This window comes from Anser anser (genome assembly GCF_964211835.1).
Source record: "Anser anser genome assembly, chromosome: 15".
Taxonomy (NCBI): domain Eukaryota; kingdom Metazoa; phylum Chordata; class Aves; order Anseriformes; family Anatidae; genus Anser; species Anser anser.
This window is the reverse complement of record NC_139736.1, coordinates 17,127,972-17,151,258: the sequence shown is the minus strand read 5'-3', so window position 1 is coordinate 17,151,258 and position 23,287 is coordinate 17,127,972. Positions and strand designations below refer to the sequence as shown.

General features: G+C 42.4%; 1 protein-coding gene across 36 annotated transcripts in view; it reads right to left on the bottom strand.

The window, feature by feature from the left end:
• The window catches only part of LOC310881924 (uncharacterized protein), a gene marked incomplete at its 5' end in the record, with an annotated part of 61,146 nt that overhangs the window by 3,016 nt on the left and 34,843 nt on the right, over positions 1–23,287 (bottom strand). For 31 of the 36 annotated variants that reach the window (XM_083799854.1, XM_083799872.1, XM_083799871.1 and 28 more), the window contains one exon: positions 16,909–23,067. The exons of 1 other annotated variant lie outside the window; for it this stretch is intronic. In XM_083799854.1, coding sequence (XP_083655980.1) covers positions 20,063–21,472 — 1,410 coding nt within the window. In that variant the 3' untranslated portion in view covers positions 16,909–20,062. 4 more of the 36 variants (XR_014572688.1, XR_014572689.1, XM_083799873.1 and 1 more) reach the window with 4 other exon arrangements.

Sequence of the window (23,287 nt, the reverse complement as noted above, 5' to 3'; positions counted from 1 at the left end):
ACAGTATTTCCACTTCTTATATGTTGTGGGTTTTTTTTTTTTGGCCTGAGTTTTGTCAGCAACTCTTTATTCATGTGTACAGGCCTCCCGCAACCTTTGATCTATTTCCTGATTTCCTGCACATTTTAATGGACAATTCTTGAACTCAGAGGAATCGATAAGATTGGGGAAAAAAAAAACAACTCAGTAAGACCTCGATGATCCCCCTTCTCTTCATGGCCATACCACCGCTGGATTCCCGAAGAGGTCACAGTCTGTCCTCCTGAAGTCCAGGGCTGTCATCCAACTATTTGTTTTGTTTCTTTTCAGAATCTGATCTTCAGAATTTTGTTCCTTGAAACATGGAAATAAAACAATCCGCAACCTGGATATCTCACGTTAAACCTCTGAAATTAAACATAAGGAAAAATTAACTCACTCCTGGTGGTAGTGCTAACAAAACAAAACAATTTCTGTCTATTTCTTAGATATAAAGTCTCTTCTTTTCCCCACAAGAATGGAGGTGGGTGTCATCAAGTTATAAGAACTTGGGGAACCCTCCCCTTTTACTCTCTCTCCTTGTCAGATCAGTTTTTATTGGTAGAACTGGAGCTCGTTCTTCAACATGATTTTCCAGGTTCTTCTTCAGAATATGTGCTGTACCTTCTTTGAGACAGATCCAGCACTTAAGTAATACACAGGAGTAACACATAGGAGCCCCAGCAGATCTGTGCTTCACACTTTGCATGCGCCCAATGATGATGATGATAACATTATTATCATTAATCAAAACACACGATAATAATTTTCACATTCACAAGTGGTCAGAATCTGCAAGTTCCCTAGGAAAATCAATGGCTACAGACACTGTGGGCCCCAGGGTAGGATAGTGGGCACAACAGGTCTACAGACCAAAAACGATTCTCTGGGATTTTTCCCCCTAGAAATAACAGGCATGAATTGAACGCATAATGATCACAGATTTCTCTAATATGACCCAAATCCTTTTAGCTTTTGGAAATAATGGGAAAGGGCACACATCTAAACTGTGCTCAGCAGGGATGAGATTTGAAATTTGTCGCCTTCAATCCTGATAAAGTTTTCTGCTAGGTGATCGATTTTTTAACCCACAAGCAGCCATGGCACACAATTGTTGCTATACCCTGTGGTTTTGGACTAATTTTCTTCATCATTGTGAGAGGTCAACACCTCGTATAAAAGAGGTTACTCAGAACACGAGAGCTGCAGCACACTAAAAGCAGATACACCGGTGACAAACAAAAGCAGAAGCAGATGACTCTGGATCCCTACGCCAAAGCAGTAGTCCAACTACCATTAAATTTTCAGCTTTCTGCATTTTTTCCCCTTAAATCCTTTCTTACAAAAAGGAAACACACCCGAAGTAAATTATTACAGACTTCTTTTTTAAACCAAGGGACTCAATTCTTACAGTAAAGTTACAACCAATTCCAACAATGAAAGATAAATTACCAAGGGACAAATAGATAAATGCTTTACCGTACAACAAAAAAAAATAAATTTATAGACAACGCAAAACAGCAGATCTTTCTTCTACTGCACATTGCTTTGAAGTGTTAAGGAATGGTAGAAATTTCAGTATCCGTGCGTTATGATCCCACAGCATGTAAGAACATGCTTGCTGTATTTCCTCAAGGCATAAAACCACCACTGCCTTCTTATTACGTGCGTTACCAGTTCAGATCTGTTCTCTGGCCTCAGGCCTGCTGAAAACCATGCTATAAAACAAACCTTCTATTAAAACTTAGTCAGGAGAATAAGACAGGTCAGACTGGTCTGAATGTTATTAGATGAAGGAAAGACCCTCCTAACTATTTGGACTTTACAGCTCTTGTTATTTTTCAACTGAAATCCGTGAATGTTTACCCACTCTTCCTATGATGTCCTTTGATCCCTTAGATTTTTATTTTCAAAAACGCAGATAACATTCCTGTATCTCTATCAGACAAATATGTAGAGGGGACAACACAGTAGTTTAAACTTTTGTTTGGATGTTCTCTGATGATTTATAAACACCAAGGCAGTCCTTTATTGGTTGCCAATGCAAAGAAATTCAAGCTTATATAAAATACCCTGGAGTATTTTATATAAGGCTGGTCTACGCTATACAAATAAGAGTCCCTATCAGTTTTCTAAATTATTATTATTATTATTATTTAAGGCATTTGCTGTTATATTACTGTCACTGAAGCCAACAATATTGAATGGGATTTTTAAAGTGGAAAAAAAAAGGAGGGAAATGTCTAAATAAACAAGGCAGAGGTTGTCTTCTGGTGGGAAATTTCTTAGTGTTGTGAAATATTCACAAGAAAATTCAGCACAAGAAAACGAGGCTTTATGCAAACAAAAGACAGTGGTAAAAATAATCTCTAGGTCAGAGGGCATGGAGCAAAGCGAGGTCAGGAAAGTTTTGGGGCACTGAGTGACAGCAGGTCCCTACTCTCCAGCCCCTACAAGCCCATTGCAGTTGCTGATTTCACAGCCAAGCAGAGCTGGCACAGCAAGAGTAGGGGGCTTCAGTGAAACCATGGGGCACTGAGTGGCACGGGCTGATGCACTGGGCTTCAAAGTTATAGTCACAGGAGCCACCCTGCATGCTGCCGACGGCTGAGATCACAGCCGTCCTGCAAGGAGCCCTGCAAAATGCCGCTTGCAGCCTGTGCATCTGTGTTTGGTGCTTTGCCTTAGTACACAAGAAGGAAAGGCATTCATCACAAAGGCACCTGATCCAGGTGGGCTCGGGCTGCACACCGAGGCACTTCAGCTTCCATGCTGTAAGTTAAGGTGCTGTGGGAGGAAGAGGCAACATTATTTTAAAAACTGGGCTTCAGAAACAAACACAGTCATGTTACTACAAACACGCAAGAGAGAGGAGTGTTCATCCCTTCATATCGCATCTGTGCCCTGCAGGCAATGTTCTGAGAGAAGTCTGTGAAACTCGTACTTGCAGCTATCTCAGCCAGCTCCACCTATAACTGTCTCAGCCCTGAATCCATGCCAGGAATGTGTACGTGACCCCTCATGTTCCTGCCTAGTACAGGCTGCGTTCAACTAGCAAGCATTTACAAACACACCGTACAGGAAAGCAAGGTAAACATGAAAATGGGATCAGAAGTTTCATTTGTATCTGCAGTGTCCGTTTGCCTGCACTCAGGCAGGCACAGGGAGCCAAACACACCGGCACCGCCGTGCCTCTGGGAAGGGCTCCGCGGTTGCCCTAATCCTGCCCCATGGCCAGGCGGTTTGTGGTACCCCCGTGCTGCAGATGCTGCTGTGACTTCAGCCCATACAATGAGTTCATTAAATGTTAACCAAGAATTTCGGTATGTGTTTTACAGCCAAAACTGAGCTCCATGCTGCCGTGGTTTTTGCATTATCTCCATTAGTTGCAGTATTGTTCAATGTTTTGTTGTGGCCTCTGTCCTCTGGGCCACTCTCCTGCAGCATCAGCATTCCCTAAATCTCAGTGATCCTAACCCATAAGTGGCATTAGCAATACTGCTGCTGCCCCATTGGCCCCAGGGGGTGTTCCCAGTCCCACCGCTCTGAGATCAGGAAGGGCTGGCTGCAGAGCTCCACCAGACGTCCTGGCTGAAGGGCAGACAAGAAGCAGCACCCACAGGACTGGCCCACGGACGGGGAGCAACAGCAGCTTGGCCAAATCCAGCAGGTGGAATCCCAAGCCAACTGCCCACAGGCATCCTTTATGATACACAACATTTTACTAGATCACAGGAGATGTTGTCTAGCTGGCTAAAAACATTTACAGGCACAAATCATATCAGCATCTTGGTTTGTGGTGCCTTTGGCTGCTTGTAAAAGCAATCTATCCATACAGCTAAGCAATACTGTGGGTCCCCTGTTTTCAGCAGCCTGTCAGCACTACTGTTTAGCATCACACAGCACTGCTCGGTGCACTTCAGGGACCTGCGGTGGCTGACACTCACCCATCTGTTACCACACAGTTTTTACAGCCAGCTATGCCAAAGCCTGCTCTCACCCGTGCTGCAGAATTACTCAAAGGAGCGAGAAGTGGCTGGTGAGGAGAAACCTGGAAAACCTCACCTAGAAGAGCAGAGCAATTTTTGCTTCACTACTGCCCATGGCTCCATGAAGGAACAGTGCTGTTCCTGGGGTCTGGAGACATGGGCTCACAAACTTTTACATAACACACCAGATCTGCACAGACTTCAACGTGAAACTTCTCTTCATCCTTTCGTAGCAAGAGTACACACTGGAGTGAACCACGCCAGTACCTTTGCTTATTAGGAAACCAGCTATCCGGGCTAGCTACTTCAGATACCCTGAGAACTGCTTCAGTTTTGGCACGTCAGTGGTTGTTCTACCCATGGCACAGACCTGGTGTAAATGCTTACCTCTTAATTGTCAGCGTTAACGATGTACCTGAAACACACCTGCTGCTCAGAGAATGTATTTTCAAACCAGAATGGAATTAGCAATGAATACTGCACATCCTACCTCTTACCCTTCAAAGGAAGGAACGAGAAGTATACGTGCTTTCTTTGCAGGGTCTGGGGGGCATGAGGATCCCCATGCACACCCCCCTGCTGGAGTTTTACAGAGCCATGCCCCAACAACAAGGAGCCACCAAGAAAACTCAGTTATGCATGCAACCATGCAGAGCTGGGCTTGTGCTCTTACTGGTTCAGTTTAGTTTGGTTAAACTGGCTGCTGAAATTGCAGCTGCTTGTTCTAACATGCCTCTGGCAAGCTCTAGTCTGCACCACTGCTGCTCCCTGTCCACACAGCCTGTCCCCTCTCCCTGGGAGCTACAGCTCGAGCTCTTCCGTTCCCGCCGACACTCCTTTCTGCTTGCTCAGGCTGTGTCCTCACTTCACCCTTCTCATGTAAGGAAAGAGCACAGCCCTTGCCAGGCCCCTCCCTGCAGCCATCTGAGGCACCGAAGGAAGGGCACCACCATGCCTCCATCTCATGCAGGAAAATATGTATCTAGCAGACTCAGGGGAAAAGTCATTAGATGCCAGTGCCACAAATGCTCTCTGCACCACCCAGCCTCCTTGATGGCTGCAAAGACACACATACCCCTACAAAGAAGGCAAGTCCCAGAAATGATCTGGATTCCGTCTGAACCTTGTAAATGGCAGGTACCACCAAAGCCCCTGGGCTCAGTGGTACCATAGCACTTAGGACTGGTGCACAGTCCATGCTTAAAGCAAGGTGAGTTTAATGGCTAATTGCTAATGCACATCCTGTATCATGTATCACAAAGCATGCTCCCTCTTCCAGAACTTCAAATCTGTGCTTATTCCTTAAATCTACTGGAGGAAGAGTTCATCTGGACCAGTTATTTAGTGACTAATTCATTGTATGCATTGTACTGACCATGAATGGATTTGCCCAACAGAATACCAGCTCATGTATTTGTCCTCATGTTTGTTAGCCTGAGTAGAGAGAGTCTACAGCTAGATGGAGGAATGCCTGTTAAAAAATGTATTCTGAATACTTTGGTGAAGATTTTTGGCATAGCTGAGGTTTCCTGTGTCCCAAACACAGAACAGACAATACGTGCCTAAGCAAACAATGCCATTTTACTGAAGTCACAACTCTATATAAGGAGAAGCTCAGGAATAATATGGCCTAGCAGAGATGTTAAGTGCTGCGGGGAGACTGTTGGGCGGGTTTGGCTTGTTTGTTAACCTGCAAGCGATGCACGAGGTTTTGCTACTAAACAAATCTTTAGGAGGTGGTGGAAAACATCAGTTTTTCCCTCAGCTGCAGTTTGTGCAGCAGAGCTGACAGACTTGCCAGGCTGACAGCCCCAAATGATACATTTTTTTTTTGTATCCCAGCTGAAGGCACTTATGCAGAAGAACTACAACCTGCTTCTCCCCAGGGGCGGCTAAATAACAGCTATGCACTGGAGAGCTGCGCAGTTTCTATACATAAACATTTAGGCACTATGATTTATTACTACTAGGTAGCTCCAGCACACAGTCCATATATCTTTCATATTCCTAGAACAGAAGAACTATTTGCGGTATGAGAACATTTACAACGGAGTTTATGCAGCCAGACATTTACCTACTCGAGGCCACCACTTTGTATTTAGACCTGTCATAAGCTTGCCAAGTGCCCTGGCACATGGCACTGAGCCTGGTGGCAAGCCTCATGCCACATGGGAAAGCAGCACCTCCGGACCACATGGGGAATTAACTCTGTTGAAGATAATACCGAATAACACAAGAATTGTTAGGTAAGGAGGTGACAAGGGGCTGCAATCTCCATCATCTCTGCTACTTTCCTGCTCCCACCATTTCCTCTGCAGGGCTGCTGAGCACGAACCTCTCTGGCTTCTCCCCCATTTCAATGAGAAATGCAACAATTAGTCAACAGAGGCATCAACTGGTCAAATCACAACTCAGTGCTGAGGTGCCTGAACGCATGCTCTAGAATGATTTTTCTTCTTTTGTCTTTTATCTGAGAAAGAGATATTACAGACCACTTACCAATATACAGTTTATAGCGCTAGGTGCTTGTATAAAACAATGTCTTTCAAAGCTGGTAGTAAGAAATCAAGCAAAGCAACAACTGAGGAAGGATAGAAAGAGGAAAAGAAATTAAGAAAGCTAGTTACTGTTGATAAAACCCCTTCCTGATGAAGATGAGAGATACTACATTCTATTTTCCTATTGGGGAAACAATTACATTACAAACAATTGCAACACATTAAGGCTGATAATCAATTAAACATAGCTGAAAAATATTTTGTCCAGATTTCATCTTTGTTGCTAGTATGAGTAGAGTGTCATGCTAGTCAGTCACCTGACGGTACTGTTGTGACTACAGCAGCCCTACAAGCTGGTGGTTTATATGTTGGTGTCTGAAGCTGAGATGTCCCAGGAAGCCCACGGCCTTCAAAGTGATCAATGTCTTAGCAATGCAAATTGATGCCCAGTTTTGTGTGCTCAACCTGGACTGGACTTTCCATCATTATAGGAACAGCTTTGTGAGAAGCCTGGGAATAAGGGGAAAAATGAAATACCTGCAATTTGGTACTGAATTCAGTACTGACAAAGCTACAGACCATAGATATTTAAAATGCATTTATCATTGCATTCCTGACCTTTTCTTCCAGGAAGATTAACTTGACAGGGAAAAATAATCCAAGGTAATGTTGTTTGGCTCAGCAGATGCCTTTATGACTTAGAGAAGAATTGCTGTAGAGTTCATACATAAAGTTGGATTTTTTTTTTCTCTTCTCCAACCATTTTATCATTCCAGTGGACAGTAGCTGCTTTTAAAAATTGCAATTTTCTTACTGACATTGAAGCAGACTCAAAATCTTAATTCCCCATCCACAGCTCTTGACAAGCATCTCCCTGCAAGCTCATTTTGTCTCAGGTGCCAAGGCTGAGAACTATTCTTTTAACAGGGGCTAATCTATTTGGAGTCAGGACTCAAATCGTTTCGCTACCCAAGGAAAACACATTTTTTCTCCATCACTAATACTCACAGCCATGCACTGACTGACTTGGCTGCTCCCTGGCAAAACAAGCAGTGACTGCCACCCAGAGCACAGTAAGCATTGAGAAAGCTTTCAAGAGAGAAGAAAATTGGTACACTGCTAACTGTGAAAGACAAGTGGTGAGAAAAGAACATTCAGGAAGAGTAATTTGGGACAAGTTGTAGAATAACGGGGGGAAAAACACGTACTGGCAAAAGAGGGGCAGGGGAAGATGTTCAGAGAGGGAGTTAAAGAAATCAGCATAATTTTATCATATACATGAGGAAAGCGGAGAATGTAGTAGTCACCATCCAAATTCCTTCTTGCAGAAGGCATTTCCTTCCTGCCTGACAAATTCACCAATGGCAGCTCAAGCACATTGTGACCTTTGCTTTTCAGCTCATCTCAGTAATGAAGTGAAAGAATTGCAATGAACAGCATTCGCTGCAGAGTAAATATACTGTTTTTTCAGTCTTATGCACTGACAATTAGATATTCCAGGCCTGCAGTTCAGGCTGCGGTATACAGTTATGCTAAGCATTCACTGCAAAACCTTATGTGCTTTATTATGTCCTCCCTGTTTCCTCACTTGTTTGGTTCTGTCCAGCAAACAGCAGATCATGGTCTTCTCTCAGGACTCATTGTCCTGAGATGTTTTACAGTTCTTCCCCAAGCCACCACAGAAAACCTCATCTGTGCTTTAAAACACTTGTGGAAAGCGTGTTCAAGGGGAATGGGAATTTGAATGATTTCTGCCTTTCTCACAGCAAAACAATCATACTGCAAACTGTGTCAAGTACACAGCTCCAGCTAATAGCTAATTTTAAAGCACTCCCATAGGTGTGTTGAACATGAGAAACTGGGTAATGTAGTCAGTTAATAGTACAAAGTTCATTTTGTAAAGAAAATAAATGGATATCCTTCCCTTGGGAGCAGAAGCAGAACGAAATGACACTGTCAGATCAGTGAGAATCACTCACAAACAGCTTTTCCTGATGGTAGTTATCAGCCACCCAACCCTTACTTATAGAAGTCTGTCGTTCTGACTGGGGAGCATTGGTTCTGGGTGCAACAGGCTTTAGTGCCGTAGCTGTGGGTGCACTTTTTTTTTTGTATGGGAAGGCCCTATTCTACTACTGTTAAAGGCCTTGGCACCAAGTCTGTGAACAGTGCTGAATGGGAATAACCTCTGAACAGGCTTATAAGAGAACAAGCTTTTTTAAAGCCAGCTCCACTGTCAGGAATGACAGGACAAGAAAAGTTAATCACTTCCCTAGTTGCTACTCTGCTCATCGGACCCTTTGATCTTTATGATTTATGTGATATAGCTCATCAGTGGTCCAAATGCTACTGAAATGTGTGTGTCATTTCTTTCTTCAGGAAGAGAGTCTGGGATTTATAGTAGGTACAATATCTGACTCTCTGGGCATGTCTAATTGTTCTCAGTATTTCTAATATAACATATGATTACCAATCAAATTCATAATAAACTTCTCAAGTTGTTACATCTGGCAAATCCAGGAGAAAGCCATCTCTTCCACAAGTGTTCTGCATTCTTCTCTTGTTTAGAAATGTCAGGGTGTAAACAGAAAACAAAGTAGAAGCTTGTTTCCATTTTTGCTTCACTGAGTGCACTAAACAAGTGGCCTCTTACATACTGGACATAGGGGAAAAACAATGCAAGTAATTAAAATGCCAATTTTATTATTTTCAGAATTCTCACATACAGAACAGTCCTCAACATTAGCAAAGCTAACAGCCATTTATTTAAAAAATGAAATCCTAAGAATCTGGAAAAGCCTTACGGAATTTTCTCCATCTCTCTAGAACTAAAAATGCCCAATGTTTCTACACAATATTACTCAAAATAATCTTTCCCCAAAAAAGCCTTCTACTTGCCAAGTTTCTTTTTTTTTTTCTTCTTCCTCATCCTTAAAACACAAAAACTTGTTTTGAAAGAAAAATGAAAGGAATCAAAGTGGTTGCGTCGAGCCAAAAGTCCTCCTTTCTCCAACCTCACTGTACTCATCTGGAAAGTGTCTGACAAAGAAAGCTATTGATAGCTTAGAAAAACCTTTTATCTATCCTTATGAGCTTAAGAAGAGTGGATAGCATTAGTATTTCATGAACTCATTCATTGTACGTTTCCTTTATATTATTCCCACTTCGAAAAAAAAAAGAGTACAGCAGAACATCTACCATGATCCTAAAAAAAAAAAAAAAAAAAAAAAAGAAAAGGACTTTCCTGGTAAAGCTGCATGAAACCCAAGTCAATAAAGCCTTCAGGACAGAGCACCAGCTATGCTGTCTCAACATTATCCTCCCAGTGGCAGCACAAAGACATGCTAGCACAAGGAACCTACCTGACTCCAGCTGGGACTACTGCTCATTATTTGGTTATGCTGGATCAACTATGCCCATATCCTAAACCTCATCTTACTGCTTTATTCTTTCCTTTACACCACATTTTCCAGCCTTTAAGATACTCAAAGTAACTGGATTGCTGCTGACTATAGAGAAAAGGAGCAGAACTAGGTCCAAACTGGTTCTGCATGCAGCTGCTGGGCTCTCCCTTGAGTCGCACTCCCCAGTTCCCACATTCTTGGCATTATAAATAACATAGGGGACTTCAGTTCTCATTAAAATGCTGCTGCATTCAAATGTATAGAAGGACTTTGTACTAAATACAGAGGAAGAGTTTTTATAGCTCCCTTAAATCATGTTGAATGTTCACTGTTAAATATGACTGTTGTCTGAACAAAGCTGGTATGCGGATAACTTAAAGAAATACCACCACTAAAAGTGAATGAAGACCAAATGAAATCATTCTATAGTCCTCCTAAAGAAAACCAACTTACAGAAAGTAGTCAATGTACAATTAGTCAGAATTATTGGGAATAAAAGCAAGTTTAATAGGAGCTATGTAATTGCTTGTGATTTTTTTTGTTTTGGGGTGGGTGGGAAGAGACAAAAGCCAAATTTCTGAGTCTGACCTGCTTCTCTTCTTCCCTACAGCAAGGCCTGCATGTGTCCACACACACACACACACACTCTTTCAAGGAAGTGGCATGGAAATGAACAAGTTCACACCTCCATCTTCATGCAGACTACAGCAGGGAAATCAAAGGTGTGAGATCTCTTCATAGGCACAAGAAGTATTTGCTATTAAAACTAAATAGATATACAAACACTGTACCTAGACATTAAACTGGCAGGTTGGGAGTAACATGCATATACATGCCAGTCCTCCCAGACAGGATTCATCCCACATGACATTAAACCAGATCCTTGGTGTCCCACTTTTTCCTATGTGGAGTCAAAACTGAAGTTTATATAGTTGAAAAACTCTTTATGGTATGGCAGCATTTGGAATGGACCCTTCATCCATTAGACTACTGTTTAATCAGTCTGTTGACCCAGAAGGTTACAGTTCTTGTCTTAAAGATAACATACTTGAAGCAGTTTTTCGCCGTTGGTATCAATTGGAAGGAGGCACAAGTTCAGAGATGGACCAAAGACTTTGGCTGCTGAAATTCAACATTTACATTCAACCTCATTATGGCACTGGCTTAGCTACTAACACAGACCATTGTCCCTAGCTCAACTGACTTCTGAAATATCTTCCAAGCTGCAAAACCAGATAGGCATAGTTTTCAATAATGCTTCAGTCATTACATCCAACAGGAATAATTTCCTTTGGGTAACAATGTTAACATCAGTTCCTCCCACCCTTTATAACCCAATTGCAGTCGTAATCCCAAAAAACAATTCTTCCCCAACAGAATATAACTAGTTCCATTCTCTCAGATGACCACTTTTCATTGCAGGTTTTTGCGTTTTTTTTTCCTAAGTAACTTTTTTTCTAGTACATTGCACTCTACACACACAGCTAGTTAACAAAACTAAATGCAGTCAGGCAGCCTATAAATCCTGCCTCCATACTTGAAGTCAAATCATAATCTCTTCAACTGGCAATACAAAGTATACATTTCTCCCCTGGCGCATAGAATTAAAAAGCATGTAGGACAGTGAGAAGGAAATTAGGAGCTGCACTGCCTTCCATCTACATTTATGTAAATTTCATGGTTACATTAACTAATCAAAACAGCTCTATGTAAAATTGAACATTCATCATTGAATAAATGCAAATATTTATACAACAGAGTTTAAGTGGAAAGCATTTTGGATGGTTCTCTGCAAGGAAAAGATGAATTCTCAAGTAGCCGATCACTCTAAAGTGGAAGCTGTTTATTAGAATTCAAGCATTCAGCAGACCTTTGATCCCTTAAGGAATCCAATTCCCCTCACAGTAAAAACTTAACCTTAAACCAGTATGAAGTGTCTAATTAGTATCCTGTCTATAATAAATTCCCCATTTTCTGTTTACAGTTCTCTTAGTATTTATCGCTGCAGGAAGCTAAATACAAGTATTCTAATGCCATTTCCCATATAAAACCACCACGGTACTGCTTTCTTGATCTTTCTTCCTGAAATACGTAGGATGTACATGCAAACTTAAAAAAAGATCAACCTGTTTTGTTTTGTTTTAAAAACACATTGCATGAACAACTGCAATGTATTCTTTGGCACATGCATAGTCTCAGAAGTTATTTTAAATCTGTTAAAGAAGTTAAAACAGGTTTGTGAATGATTCAGACTTTGTGGAGAGCTCTTGGGAGTGCTTTCTTGGCTGTCTCGCAATTCAAAACTGGGAAAAGAAGGAGGAGGGAAGAATAGTATTATGCGCAAATGGTTTCACACTTTTAATGCTATCAAAGTGCATATTCAAGGCCTTCATTTCTGCCTTTAAGATTTCACGTCTTGAAATCTCATGTAGCTCAACCATACCCCACACAGCATTCTTCATCAAAAGAAAGAGCTTCATGCTGCTAAAGAGTACAAAGTCTTCTGGATAGCATGCGCCCCTAAGTTTCTGGGATGATACTTCCAGCTGGAAAGCAAAAGAGAAGCTTTCATTTGTTCACATTTCTACTTCAGATTTATAATGAGGGCTAAAATTTGTTTTGAAGGACTTATTTGAGAATGCAGCGCAGATCTGTGGAAGCTGCCGTGCTAATGATATTGCGTAGTGCTTGGCAGCCCTCACTGTCTTGCCACATACACTTTCCAGCTGCAATTCCTTTTTCACCATTCTGCTGAACTCCTTTTGGAGAGCTATCAGACCTTGAGGATAACCCTGGTGCTAACAGCTAAACACAAACCCTATTACATTTCCTTTTCCTGAATGGATGACTACTCTTCTCCTAGAGACAGCAGATATTTGAGACTGAGCGAGTTACCATTCTAACACACTATTATTACATAGGAGTTTCTACTTGACTGTCACACACCAGGGAGAAGACTCACTGCCTCTCCAGTGATCTGGTTTACAAGCAGAAGAGTGCAGTAGGTTCTCTGCCATATTATATTGCTTTCCTTCTTTTGATTTCCTTCTACTTGATATATGCTTTACCTTCCTATCTTTGCATTCAATTATTAGAGCCTAACTTGAAATGGACAAAACCTATGCTACTAAATTACTTTCACACAGGGAGATTTGGATCCTTTTCCAGGATAAGTGAATTGGACAGAACTTTAGTGAGAAATTAGAGAAATTCCAAGGGCTGCTTGTCATCTTTTGGCTGGGCAAGAAGAAACAAACCCCAGACATTTAAAAAAAAAATCCTCTTTCAGTAGAATAAAAATAACATTTAAAAGATTCAGACTGAACTAGCATACAATGAACTATTACATCTGCCAGTCCTCACTTGTTCTTTATTATATACTTTTTAAAAAAAAGTATTACAGCATCCCACTTCTCTCATGAAGCATCATATGATGTGTGCTTCATTGAGAATTTTCAAGTTATTATTTCAGCCACTTATTCCATTTCAGAGTTTGGGGATAGAGAGCTCTCTGCCAAGAAAACCCATCAGAAAACTGACTCCCAAACTGTTAGGAATTAATGCAGAGAGGCATGAACAGAAGAATAAGCATGAGCTTAACATAAGGTCCATTTAATGCAAAACAATGAATGCCACTGCATTAAAAAAATGTTGGGAGGTGACTGTGCTTAAGGCTCGGCGGAAATTTAAACTGGATGCCAGTATTTTGGTCAAGTACCAGAAAATTCAGAATTGATGTTGTTTCACAGCTACCGCGAGAACACTAGAGAACAAACACAATCTACTCAGTTAGTGAAAAGCGCAGCCATAACGCTAACTAACAATGCAGCAGGTGCATTCAGGTCGATTATGTCCAGACTTTTACAACAAGAAAGGAGAGCTAAGTTCTCCTTTCTCAGTTCTGAGATACTGAATGTCCTGAAGTGACACGATCAGATTGCATGCTGACCATTTGGCTTCTATATACATTTGACATACATTTTAGACCAAGTAAATGGAAAAATTAAACCAGATTTTGGTGTTTTAAGACTTTTTCATTTTTGTCTGCATTCATCTGAAGCAAAACAAGCCCAAACATCCATTCTACTTGGGTTTTCTATGTTTGCATTCCTTCACAAAAGCTACATATCTAAGTCTAATTATTACTTGTATTATTGTAATTAAAGATCAAGGAGACTTGCACCTTGCAGCAGTTAATGCAGCTCAAAGAGCTGAAGCCTCTCTCCCCCTTTCCTGGTTCACTTTGTCCAATTTATTTTTTATTTATTTTTTTTTTGCCTTTGTGGGTCCAGAGCTGTTTCTGACTCCACTGACATTAACTTGCAAAGCTGCAGGTACTAATGGCTAAGGTTCCAAAAAAAAATAAGTCAGACCCTCACTTAGAATCTTGAGGTTAGATTCAAGTTTATGCCTGTTACCTTGTGTATACTATTAGCTTTTTATCAAACATTAATCCCTATTAACATATATATATATAATTTTAAAAGACAGATACACTGAAATAAGCACTAAATGGGTTAATTTAAGTGGTTTTCTTTTCATACTTTCCACTACCTTGGACCTTGTTCTACACTGAGAAAAGGCTCCTAGAAGGATATTCATTTATTTGAGAAAAAAGTGTTCTTCCTGTTACCTGTTATTAAGGTGTCTTCTTCATTGAAAACTTGATATATATTTTATTAAAAAGGTGGGGCTTAATTCATGAGATGGAAAGCAGAGAGAAGAAATATTTTACTTACATCATTAAAACTGGAAGTATAAAAAAGGAAAGCCCAACCACACAGAGCATTACAAAAAGGAAAAATGAATTAACAGTCCTTGCCCTTAAATTCATACTCTACTTGGGGTTGCTCGCCAGCCTGAGGACAATATCCAGCTGTGACTCACGGGTTAGCAGTGAGAACCTGGCAGCTTTCCACAGGGTCAGGGCATTTGATGTCCTCTGCTTCCCCTCCAGCTCTGCCCACAGGACTGCTGCTAGGTCATGCTTGCAGGTAAGATCCAGAGTGCTCCCTAATAACAGGTTTGTGCTTCAGTAGGGAGGTTGGTTACAAATCTGTCAGGTCTGAGCTCCTGCCTCAGCAGCCAGGTCAAGCTAGACAGTTGCTAAACAGGGCACAGTCTGCATTTGCCTGTAGCACTAACCCCTCTCCTGGAGGGGAGTGTTGTCTCTGTGCCAAGGGGTAGTGGATATACATGCTCCCTAGGTGTCATCGTCCTGGAGAGGCAGCAGCGAGACTGGATCTAGATATATTTTAAGTGGAATTTCCTTTGCTATTACATACAGCCCTAAAGTGAGATATCCAGTACAACAAAGCATTATTGTAGATGCTCCCTAGGTTGTATTAACAAAACAGTTCTTATACACCAACCATACCACCAATTCATACCCTCACGCTGTTTGGGGTCTATTCGTATCTTCTGCATCTCAAGCCTCACACATCTCAGCGTATCAGAAGTTACTCTTCCTCTAGGGACAGTTTTCTCCTTCCTGAGTTTACTTTTTTCCTGGGAGTCCATTGCAGGTAAACTCACTGTTATCCATATTCCCTTTAAGAAAAGCCACTTGCAAGGTGACTCTTGCTTGATATGCAACAGTTAGATGAGGAACGTAACACGTGCGCAGGAATTTTAAGGGTGTGCCAAAAACATGAGGAGGCTGTAAGTACATACCAGTAGAAGGTTTCAGGCAAAGGAATCTCCATCAGCATATTACCGCTATGCTTGCATGCAAATCCTAGCAGCACATCACTTAGGCATGGTATCAAACAAATCAGCCTCCTAGATCTTTTATTTTTCCAGTGGAAGAGCCTCAAATCAAATTTAGCCTCTGGATAGCATTGCCAATGGTACAACTATGCATATACATTAGATAAACAAATAAGGCTTCTCCCATAGTCTGTACTGACAGGCTATGATGACAGACCTACTTCTTTTATTGACAAATCCTATAATCTAATGCTTCTACAATCCAAACGTCACCCTTTGGATCCTCCTGAATGCTACTTGCTGTAGTTGTGTTGTTGGCAGAGCAACTGCAGTGACAACTGGTATTAATGGTAAACTCACACAAGCCTTGAACTGGGATATTCACAGACATCTAAAGGGGAAATCTCTCTTGTAACTATGGCCGTAGAAATACAGCACAAAAAATAAAATTACCAAGTTTTTTTTTTCACATTGCCATTTTGAGGGTTTCAACCTGTAGGTAGTGGACTTTTCTTGTAGACTGAGAAGCTTGTCACATTTAATAACAGGTTTGCTTGCAGGAAAAGATATAAAATCCTATCCAGATAGTTTTCTATAACTGTGGATACATTCTCCACAATCTTCTCTGGTTATGGAAGGGTTGGGTCTCAGAAATAAACCACAACACTAAGTTCCAGATATCCAACACTAGGTTCCAGATATCCCTCCCACAGCCCCAAAATACAGATTTGCATTCCTGCAGACTATGTTTAATTGTGAAAAATATACATTCAGTCTAATGAGAGGAAAAAAATGAAAATGGGTGCCTAGGCTGATAAGAAAAACACCATTAAATGCACAACTGCAGGCAATGAACAGTGTGTTGTTTGCTTACTCCCCACAACATATTTTATCCACTTAGACATGCCTTGAAATTAGAGGACAAGCAAAAAAAGCTTAATAAGAATGCATAAGGGAAGATGCAAACAACCCTCCCCAACCCTCCCTCTTTACCACTCACCAGAGTGCTCCAGTTTAATATTGCCTTGAGGTATCATCAATAGACATTGCATGGAAACATACCATATGGTGTTAGAAACACTCGTACATAAGTGCATACAGTTTTCATGGAAGAACAAGATTATTTCCTGTGCTAGTTCACTCAATGATTTGATCATCTATTACCTTACTCTTTCAGACCTTCCAAGAAGTCTTTTCCTGACAACTCTCCTTTATGAAGTTTAAAATGGGTGAAGTTCATCTGCCTACAATGTTTCAGAAGATCAAAGGTATCACACCACCTGTGGAAAAGTGGAAAAATCTTTGGAAATCAAAAATAAACAGCTACTTCCTTTCTCCCCCTCCCTTACCACTCCTGGGGTTTACAGAACATAGCAGAAATTGGACTGTATGAAATACATGAAGTGGCAGTCAGAGGAATTGTATTCTGCCTTGTCCTTGTCAGAGAACACATTTACTAGGTGCTATTCCTTTCTCCTGTTCAAAACATGGTTACATTAGCTGTTAAACCAACCTCAGCAGCTTAGAGCGAAACTATCCACAAATTAGCTTCTTGAACTTTTTCTGGGTTTCAAGTTCTCTGCTCCACTACAATAAATACAGCTATTTTGGGAAAGAGACAATATGGTTTATTTTTGGCACAGTTGTGTGAGGCTATCATTAATGCTAGACATTCAAAAAAGCAAACAAGTTAAGTCTAGCAAAACAGAATATTACATTCTTGATTACAAAGTAGGAAAAAAGTTATCAAAAGCAAAACAAAGACAGAACACACTTGAAAATGCTCAGTTCTCCCAGCTGTCTGAAGACTTTTCTGAGTCACATCTCAGGAGAAGATAGGGGAGATTTAACAGAGTTGTACAGAATCCTGAGTTTTGACTTTCAGAAATAACCTCATATTATCATAGAACTAGAGTTGTTCCCTGAAGTTGCTCAGACCTGAAACTACCACTCTCTTCACTTCATGCCATTTCTTCCCTGTTGTGTTCCCAGCTTTGCTTCTGGGGTGATTTTCTGGCTTTACAGTTAGTCTCTTCACTTTCTTTTAGTTTAAACAATCTTAAGGAGGGATAAAATTCTTCGAGGCTCATGTAGCATCTTATAAGTCACACTGCTTAAGCAACACCATATACCTACTCCATAACACATTTTAATTGTTATATCTTCAGAGAGGTCACTGTGCAATACTAATCATACAGATGATAGACCTGGTTGCAAAATTGCATTCACTCCCCAGCATTTACGGGAAGGAACCTTCAATTAAGGTGCGTTCCCCTTTCCCTCATCCTAAAACCCCAGAATGGCTGAGATTGGAAGGGACCTCTGGTTGGACCAGGGGACCTCCACCTGCTCAAGTAGGGACACTGTTCCTCCTCTCCCCACAGAGGAGTAACCTAGCATCACACCTAACTACTATCTCCATCTTCACAGGCCTTCAGGACTCTGCTAGACACAGCTACAGCTGATCTAATGATAACAACAGCCCTGCTTCACAGAAGTGGTTGGACCAAATGATCTGGAGAGTGACCTTCCGCCCACATCTCTGATTTCAATATATTGATGTGCTCTGTTCAATTGAATGATTTTCTTTGTCAAAGAACTATCCCACTAACAGCAAATCAAAAGATCACTTCAGCCATCCTGCCTTATTCCATTTGTCTTCATGCACACATCGCATCTCTACATCCACTTCCAGACCATTAGACAACTCCCTACAAACTTCAGGTGCTGCCTTTGTAGACCATATACAGCTATGCATTTTTAATGCTGTGATAGTTTCGTTATGTAACAACTCTAGATGAGCCTCATCTTCCTTTCATTAAATATTTGTGGCTTTTGGGGAATATTTTGTACACCCATCTTTTTTTTCCCCATTCAGCTACAAGCCCTTGCTCCTATTTGCATAACAAGGGACTGTTTTAGTGAACAAAGATAGCAGCTAGGTGAAGAACAACAGGAACAAATTAAAGCAGATAAAGCCATATAGAATTAAACAAAGCAACATACACAGCCACAATATTTCAGTGTATTATTCCTTACAAAAATATTCTTCACATTACACCCTGTATTAAATGAACAAGAGTTAAGCCATTATGTTCCATTCACCAACAGACTCACCATCAGCTTAGATGCTGGGAACAGTTTTGCTGTGTTTATTAAGCACCTGCAAAAGAGCTTGTATTTGGAAGTACTAGAAATAAATTTTGATTTGTCATCGAAAGCTATCACAATCACAGAATCGTCTAGGTTGGAAGAGACCTTCAAGATCATCTAGTCCAACCTCTGCCCTAACACTAACAAGTCCTACACTAAACCATATCACTAAGGGCTGCATCTAAACGTCTCTTAAAGACCTCCAGGGATGGTGACTCAACCACCTCCCTAGGCAGCCCACTCCAATGCCTAACAACCCTTTCAGTAAAGAAGTTCTTCCTAACATCCAACCTAAACCTCCCCTGGCGCAACTTTAGCCCATTCCCCCTCGTCCTGTCACCAGGCACGTGGGAGAATAGACCAACCCCCACCTCTCTACAGCCTCCTTTAAGGTACCTATAGAGAGCGATGAGGTCTCCCCTGAGCCTCCTCTTCTCGAGGCTAAACAACCCCAGCTCCCTCAGCCGCTCCTCGTAAGACTTGTTCTCCAGACCCCTCACCAGCTTCGTTGCCCTTCTCTGGACTCGCTCGAGCACCTCCATGTCCTTCTTGTAGCGAGGGGCCCAAAACTGAACACAGCACTTGAGGTGTGGCCTCACCAGAGCCGAGTACAGGGGGACAATCACCTCCTTAGACCTGCTGGCCACACTGCTTCTTATGCAAGCCAGGATGCTGTTGGCCTTCTTGGCCACCTGAGCACACTGCTGGCTCATGTTCAGCTGCCTATCAACCAATACTCCCAGGTCCTTCTCTGCCAGGCAGCTTTCCAGCCACTCATCTCCCAGCCTGTAGCGCTGCTTGGGGTTGTTACGCCCCAGATGCAGGACCCGGCACTTGGCCTTGTTGAACTTCATGCAGTTGACCTCAGCCCATCGGTCCAGCCTATCCAGATCCTCCTGCAGAGCCTTCCTTCCCTTGAGCAGATCGACACACGCACCTAACTTGGTGTCATCTGCAAACTTACTGAGGGTGCACTCGATCCCCTCATCCAGGTCATCGATAAAAATATTAAAGAGGACCGGCCCCAGCACTGAGCCCTGGGGGATGCCACTAGTAACCAGCCTCCAACTGGATTTGGCTCCATTCACCACAACTCTTTGGGCCTGGCCATCCAGCCAGTTTTTAACCCAACAAAGCGTATGCCAGTCCAAGCCACGAGCAGCCAGTTTCTTGAGGAAAATGTTGTAGGAAACGGTGTCAAAAGCCTTACTGAAGTCAAGGTAGATCACATCCACAGCCTTCCCCTCATCCACCAAGCGCGTCACTTGGTCATAGAAGGAGATCAGGTTTGTCAAGCAGACCTGCCTTTCATAAACCCATGCTGACTGGGCCTGATCGCCTGGTTGCCCTGCAAGTGCCACGTGATGACACTCAAGATAATCTGCTCCATGAGCTTCCCTGGCACTGAGGTCAAACTAACAGGCCTATAGTTCCCCGGGTCTACCCTCCGGCCCCTCTTGTAGATGGGCGTCACGTTTGCTAGCCGCCAGTCGACTGGAACCTCCCCTGATAGCCAGGACTGCCGATAAATGATGGAAAGCGGCTTGGCCAGCTCCTCCGCCAGTTCTCTCAGTACCCTCGGGTGGATCCCATCCGGCCCCATCGACTTGCGTACATCCAAGTGTCGTAGCAGGTCGCCAACCATTTCCTCATGGATAGCGAGGGCCACATCCTGCTCCCCATCCCCTTCCACCAGCTCAGGGTACCAGGTATCCAGAGAACAACCGGTCTTGCCGCTAAAGACTGAGGCAAAGAAAGCATTGAGCACCTCAGCCTTTTCCTCATCTTTTGTAACTAAGTTTCCCCCCGCAACCAGTAAAGGATGGAGATTCTCCTTAGTCCTCCTTTTTGCGTTCATGTATTTGTAAAAACATTTTTTGTTATCTTTAACGGCAGTAGCCAGATTGAGCTCCAGATGAGCTTTGGCCTTTCTAATTTTGTCCCTGCACAGCCTCGCAACATCCTTAAAGTCCTCTTGAGTAGCCCGCCCTCTTTTCCAAAGATTATAAACCCTCCTTTTTCTCCTAAGCTCGAGCCCCAGCTCTCTGCTCAGCCAGGCCGGTCTAGTTCCGCGTCGGCTCATCTTTGGGCACGTGGGGACAGACCGCTCCTGAGCCATTAAGATTTCCTTCTTGAGGAGTGCCCAGCCTTCCTGGACTCCTTTGCCCTTCAGAACCTCCTCCCAAGGGACTCTGCCAACCAGTGTCCTGAACAGCTCAAAGTCAGCCCTCCAGAAGTCTAAGACAGCGGTTTTACTGGTCCCCTTCCTGACTTCGCCAAGAATAGAGAACTGAACCATTTCGTGGTCACTCTGCCCAAGACAGCTCTCGACCACCACATCTCCCACCAGTCCGTCACTGTTTGTGAACAGAAGGTCTAGCGGGACACCTCTCCTGGTAGGCTCTCTAACCAGCTGCGTCAGGAAGCTATCTTCCATGCTCTCCAGAAACCTCCCAGACTGCTTTCTCTGGGCTGTGTTGTGCTTCCAGGATGTCTGGGAAGTTGAAGTCCCCCACGAGAACAAGCGCTGACGATTTCGCGGCTTCTGCCAGCTGCCTGTAGAACTCCTCATCAGTCTCCTCATCCTGGTTCGGCGGTCTATAACAGACCCCCACCAGAATGCTTGCCTTGCTGGCCTTCCCTCTGATCCTAACCCACAGGGACTCAACCTTATCATTCCCAGCCTCGAGTTCCTCAACATCTAAACACTCTCTAATATAGAGAGCCACACCACCACCCCTTCTGTGCTGCCTGTCCCTTCTGAAGAGCCTATAGCCAGACATTGCAGCACTCCAGTCATGAGAGTGGTCCCACCATGTTTCCGTGATGGCAACCAAGTCATAGCCTTCCCGCTGCACGATGGCTTCCAGCTCCTCCTGTTTGTTGCCCATATATACAACCAGTTGCCCTATACAACCAGTTACTTTTCCCTTATTCATAGGCTGAGTCTGTTCTTGACAAAGTCACTTCCCTTCCATCTAAGCCCTGCCATGGTTTCACCCGGCAGTTTCTTGGTTCCCGCAGAGTGCAGCCATTGCTGGAGCTCTGAGCATTTAGGCACTTGTACTAATCCTGTGGAAGGTTATCACTCGTGTCTTGGGCCTGGTATGGATTTGTGTTCAAGGGGGCCAAGACAGCAGTAAGGTAAACATTCCTTGAGGAGGCCTCTGTTCATGGAAAACAAAATTTGACAAAGGTTTTGTAGCATTTTTATTTAATAATCAAACTTTTTTTTCTGTATAGAAACAAAGATGGTAGGAGAACACATCTCTGGTATGTAGTTCTATCACTCAGGAGAAGAGTACATCTAAAGCTATTTACTAGTTCACTAATAAAGGAGAACATCAACCAGAAATCTTTGCAATATTTCTATACACTTAGTAAAGTATCTGCATGAACAGACTCAATACAGTAGTTTTATACAGAATGAACCTGGCAAAGAGGCAGGAAGAATAAGAAATAATTGAACATGCTGATCTCATAGCCATTTAAAAAATGTTAGAAAGATACAAGGAAATTCACTGGGTTCTTTTTGGTACACAGCAGCTTCTGCCTTTGATAGTCCAAAACCATCAGACGCATAACTGGCTAGCTTTTAAGAACAGCATTGGGAAAACGGGATCTAGCTGCTAGTGGTAATATGAGAACTGTTTGCTACAGCCATGTACTAGAAAAGAGACAGTAATGAGACGCATCATTTCCTCAGTGGAGGTGGAACAGGACTGATGGAGGAAGTTGCCTAAGAGCCCATGGAAGAAGATGGGTCACAGCTCTGGTAAAGAAAAGAGCATTCTTTCTTATTCAGTCAATGAAAGTTATTACATTTAATATAGGCCCTTAATCTTCCCTTGTGCCCTGGAGACTTAAATGAGCCTATGCACACTGTTCTGATGTTTTTGACAGCAACTACTTAATCTTGAGAGGGAGTATGAGGGAGTATATTCTATCTCACTGCACTGCAATTTGTTTTCACTGGCAACTGGTTGAATTTTCCTTTATAGCATGCAGGTTACAAACATTTCATTTATTTTGACAATGCAATCACATCACAAAGGGACAGTGATTGATACAGTTCTGTTTAAAACATTACATTTTTAAAATTGCAGTTCAGATGTCCATTGAGGTACCGAGCCTACAGTGATTTAAGGTTTTATTGTGTTCTCATTTCATTTGCTCTTGGAGTTTTTTTTCCCGCTGTCCAACTAGGAACTGGTAGCAGAGGCCAACTACTGTACGTCCTCCATTTGGTATTCTCTGAAGACCTCAGTATCCAAACCGCTGCCTGATTTTTTTTTCCTGTTCAACAGCAGCAACATAGAGACAGCGTCAAAGGAATCTGAAAGAGGCACTAAAACTGTCACTTTAGCAAGTTCATTAAAGAATACACCTCATTAAAGAATACACCAACTGGAAGAAGTTGCTGTATACTAACGGAATCAAGGTAGTATATTTAATCAAACAGTAAAATTCTACTTAAAGTAAAAAAATCTGAAAGGTAAGCAAAGAAATACAAAAA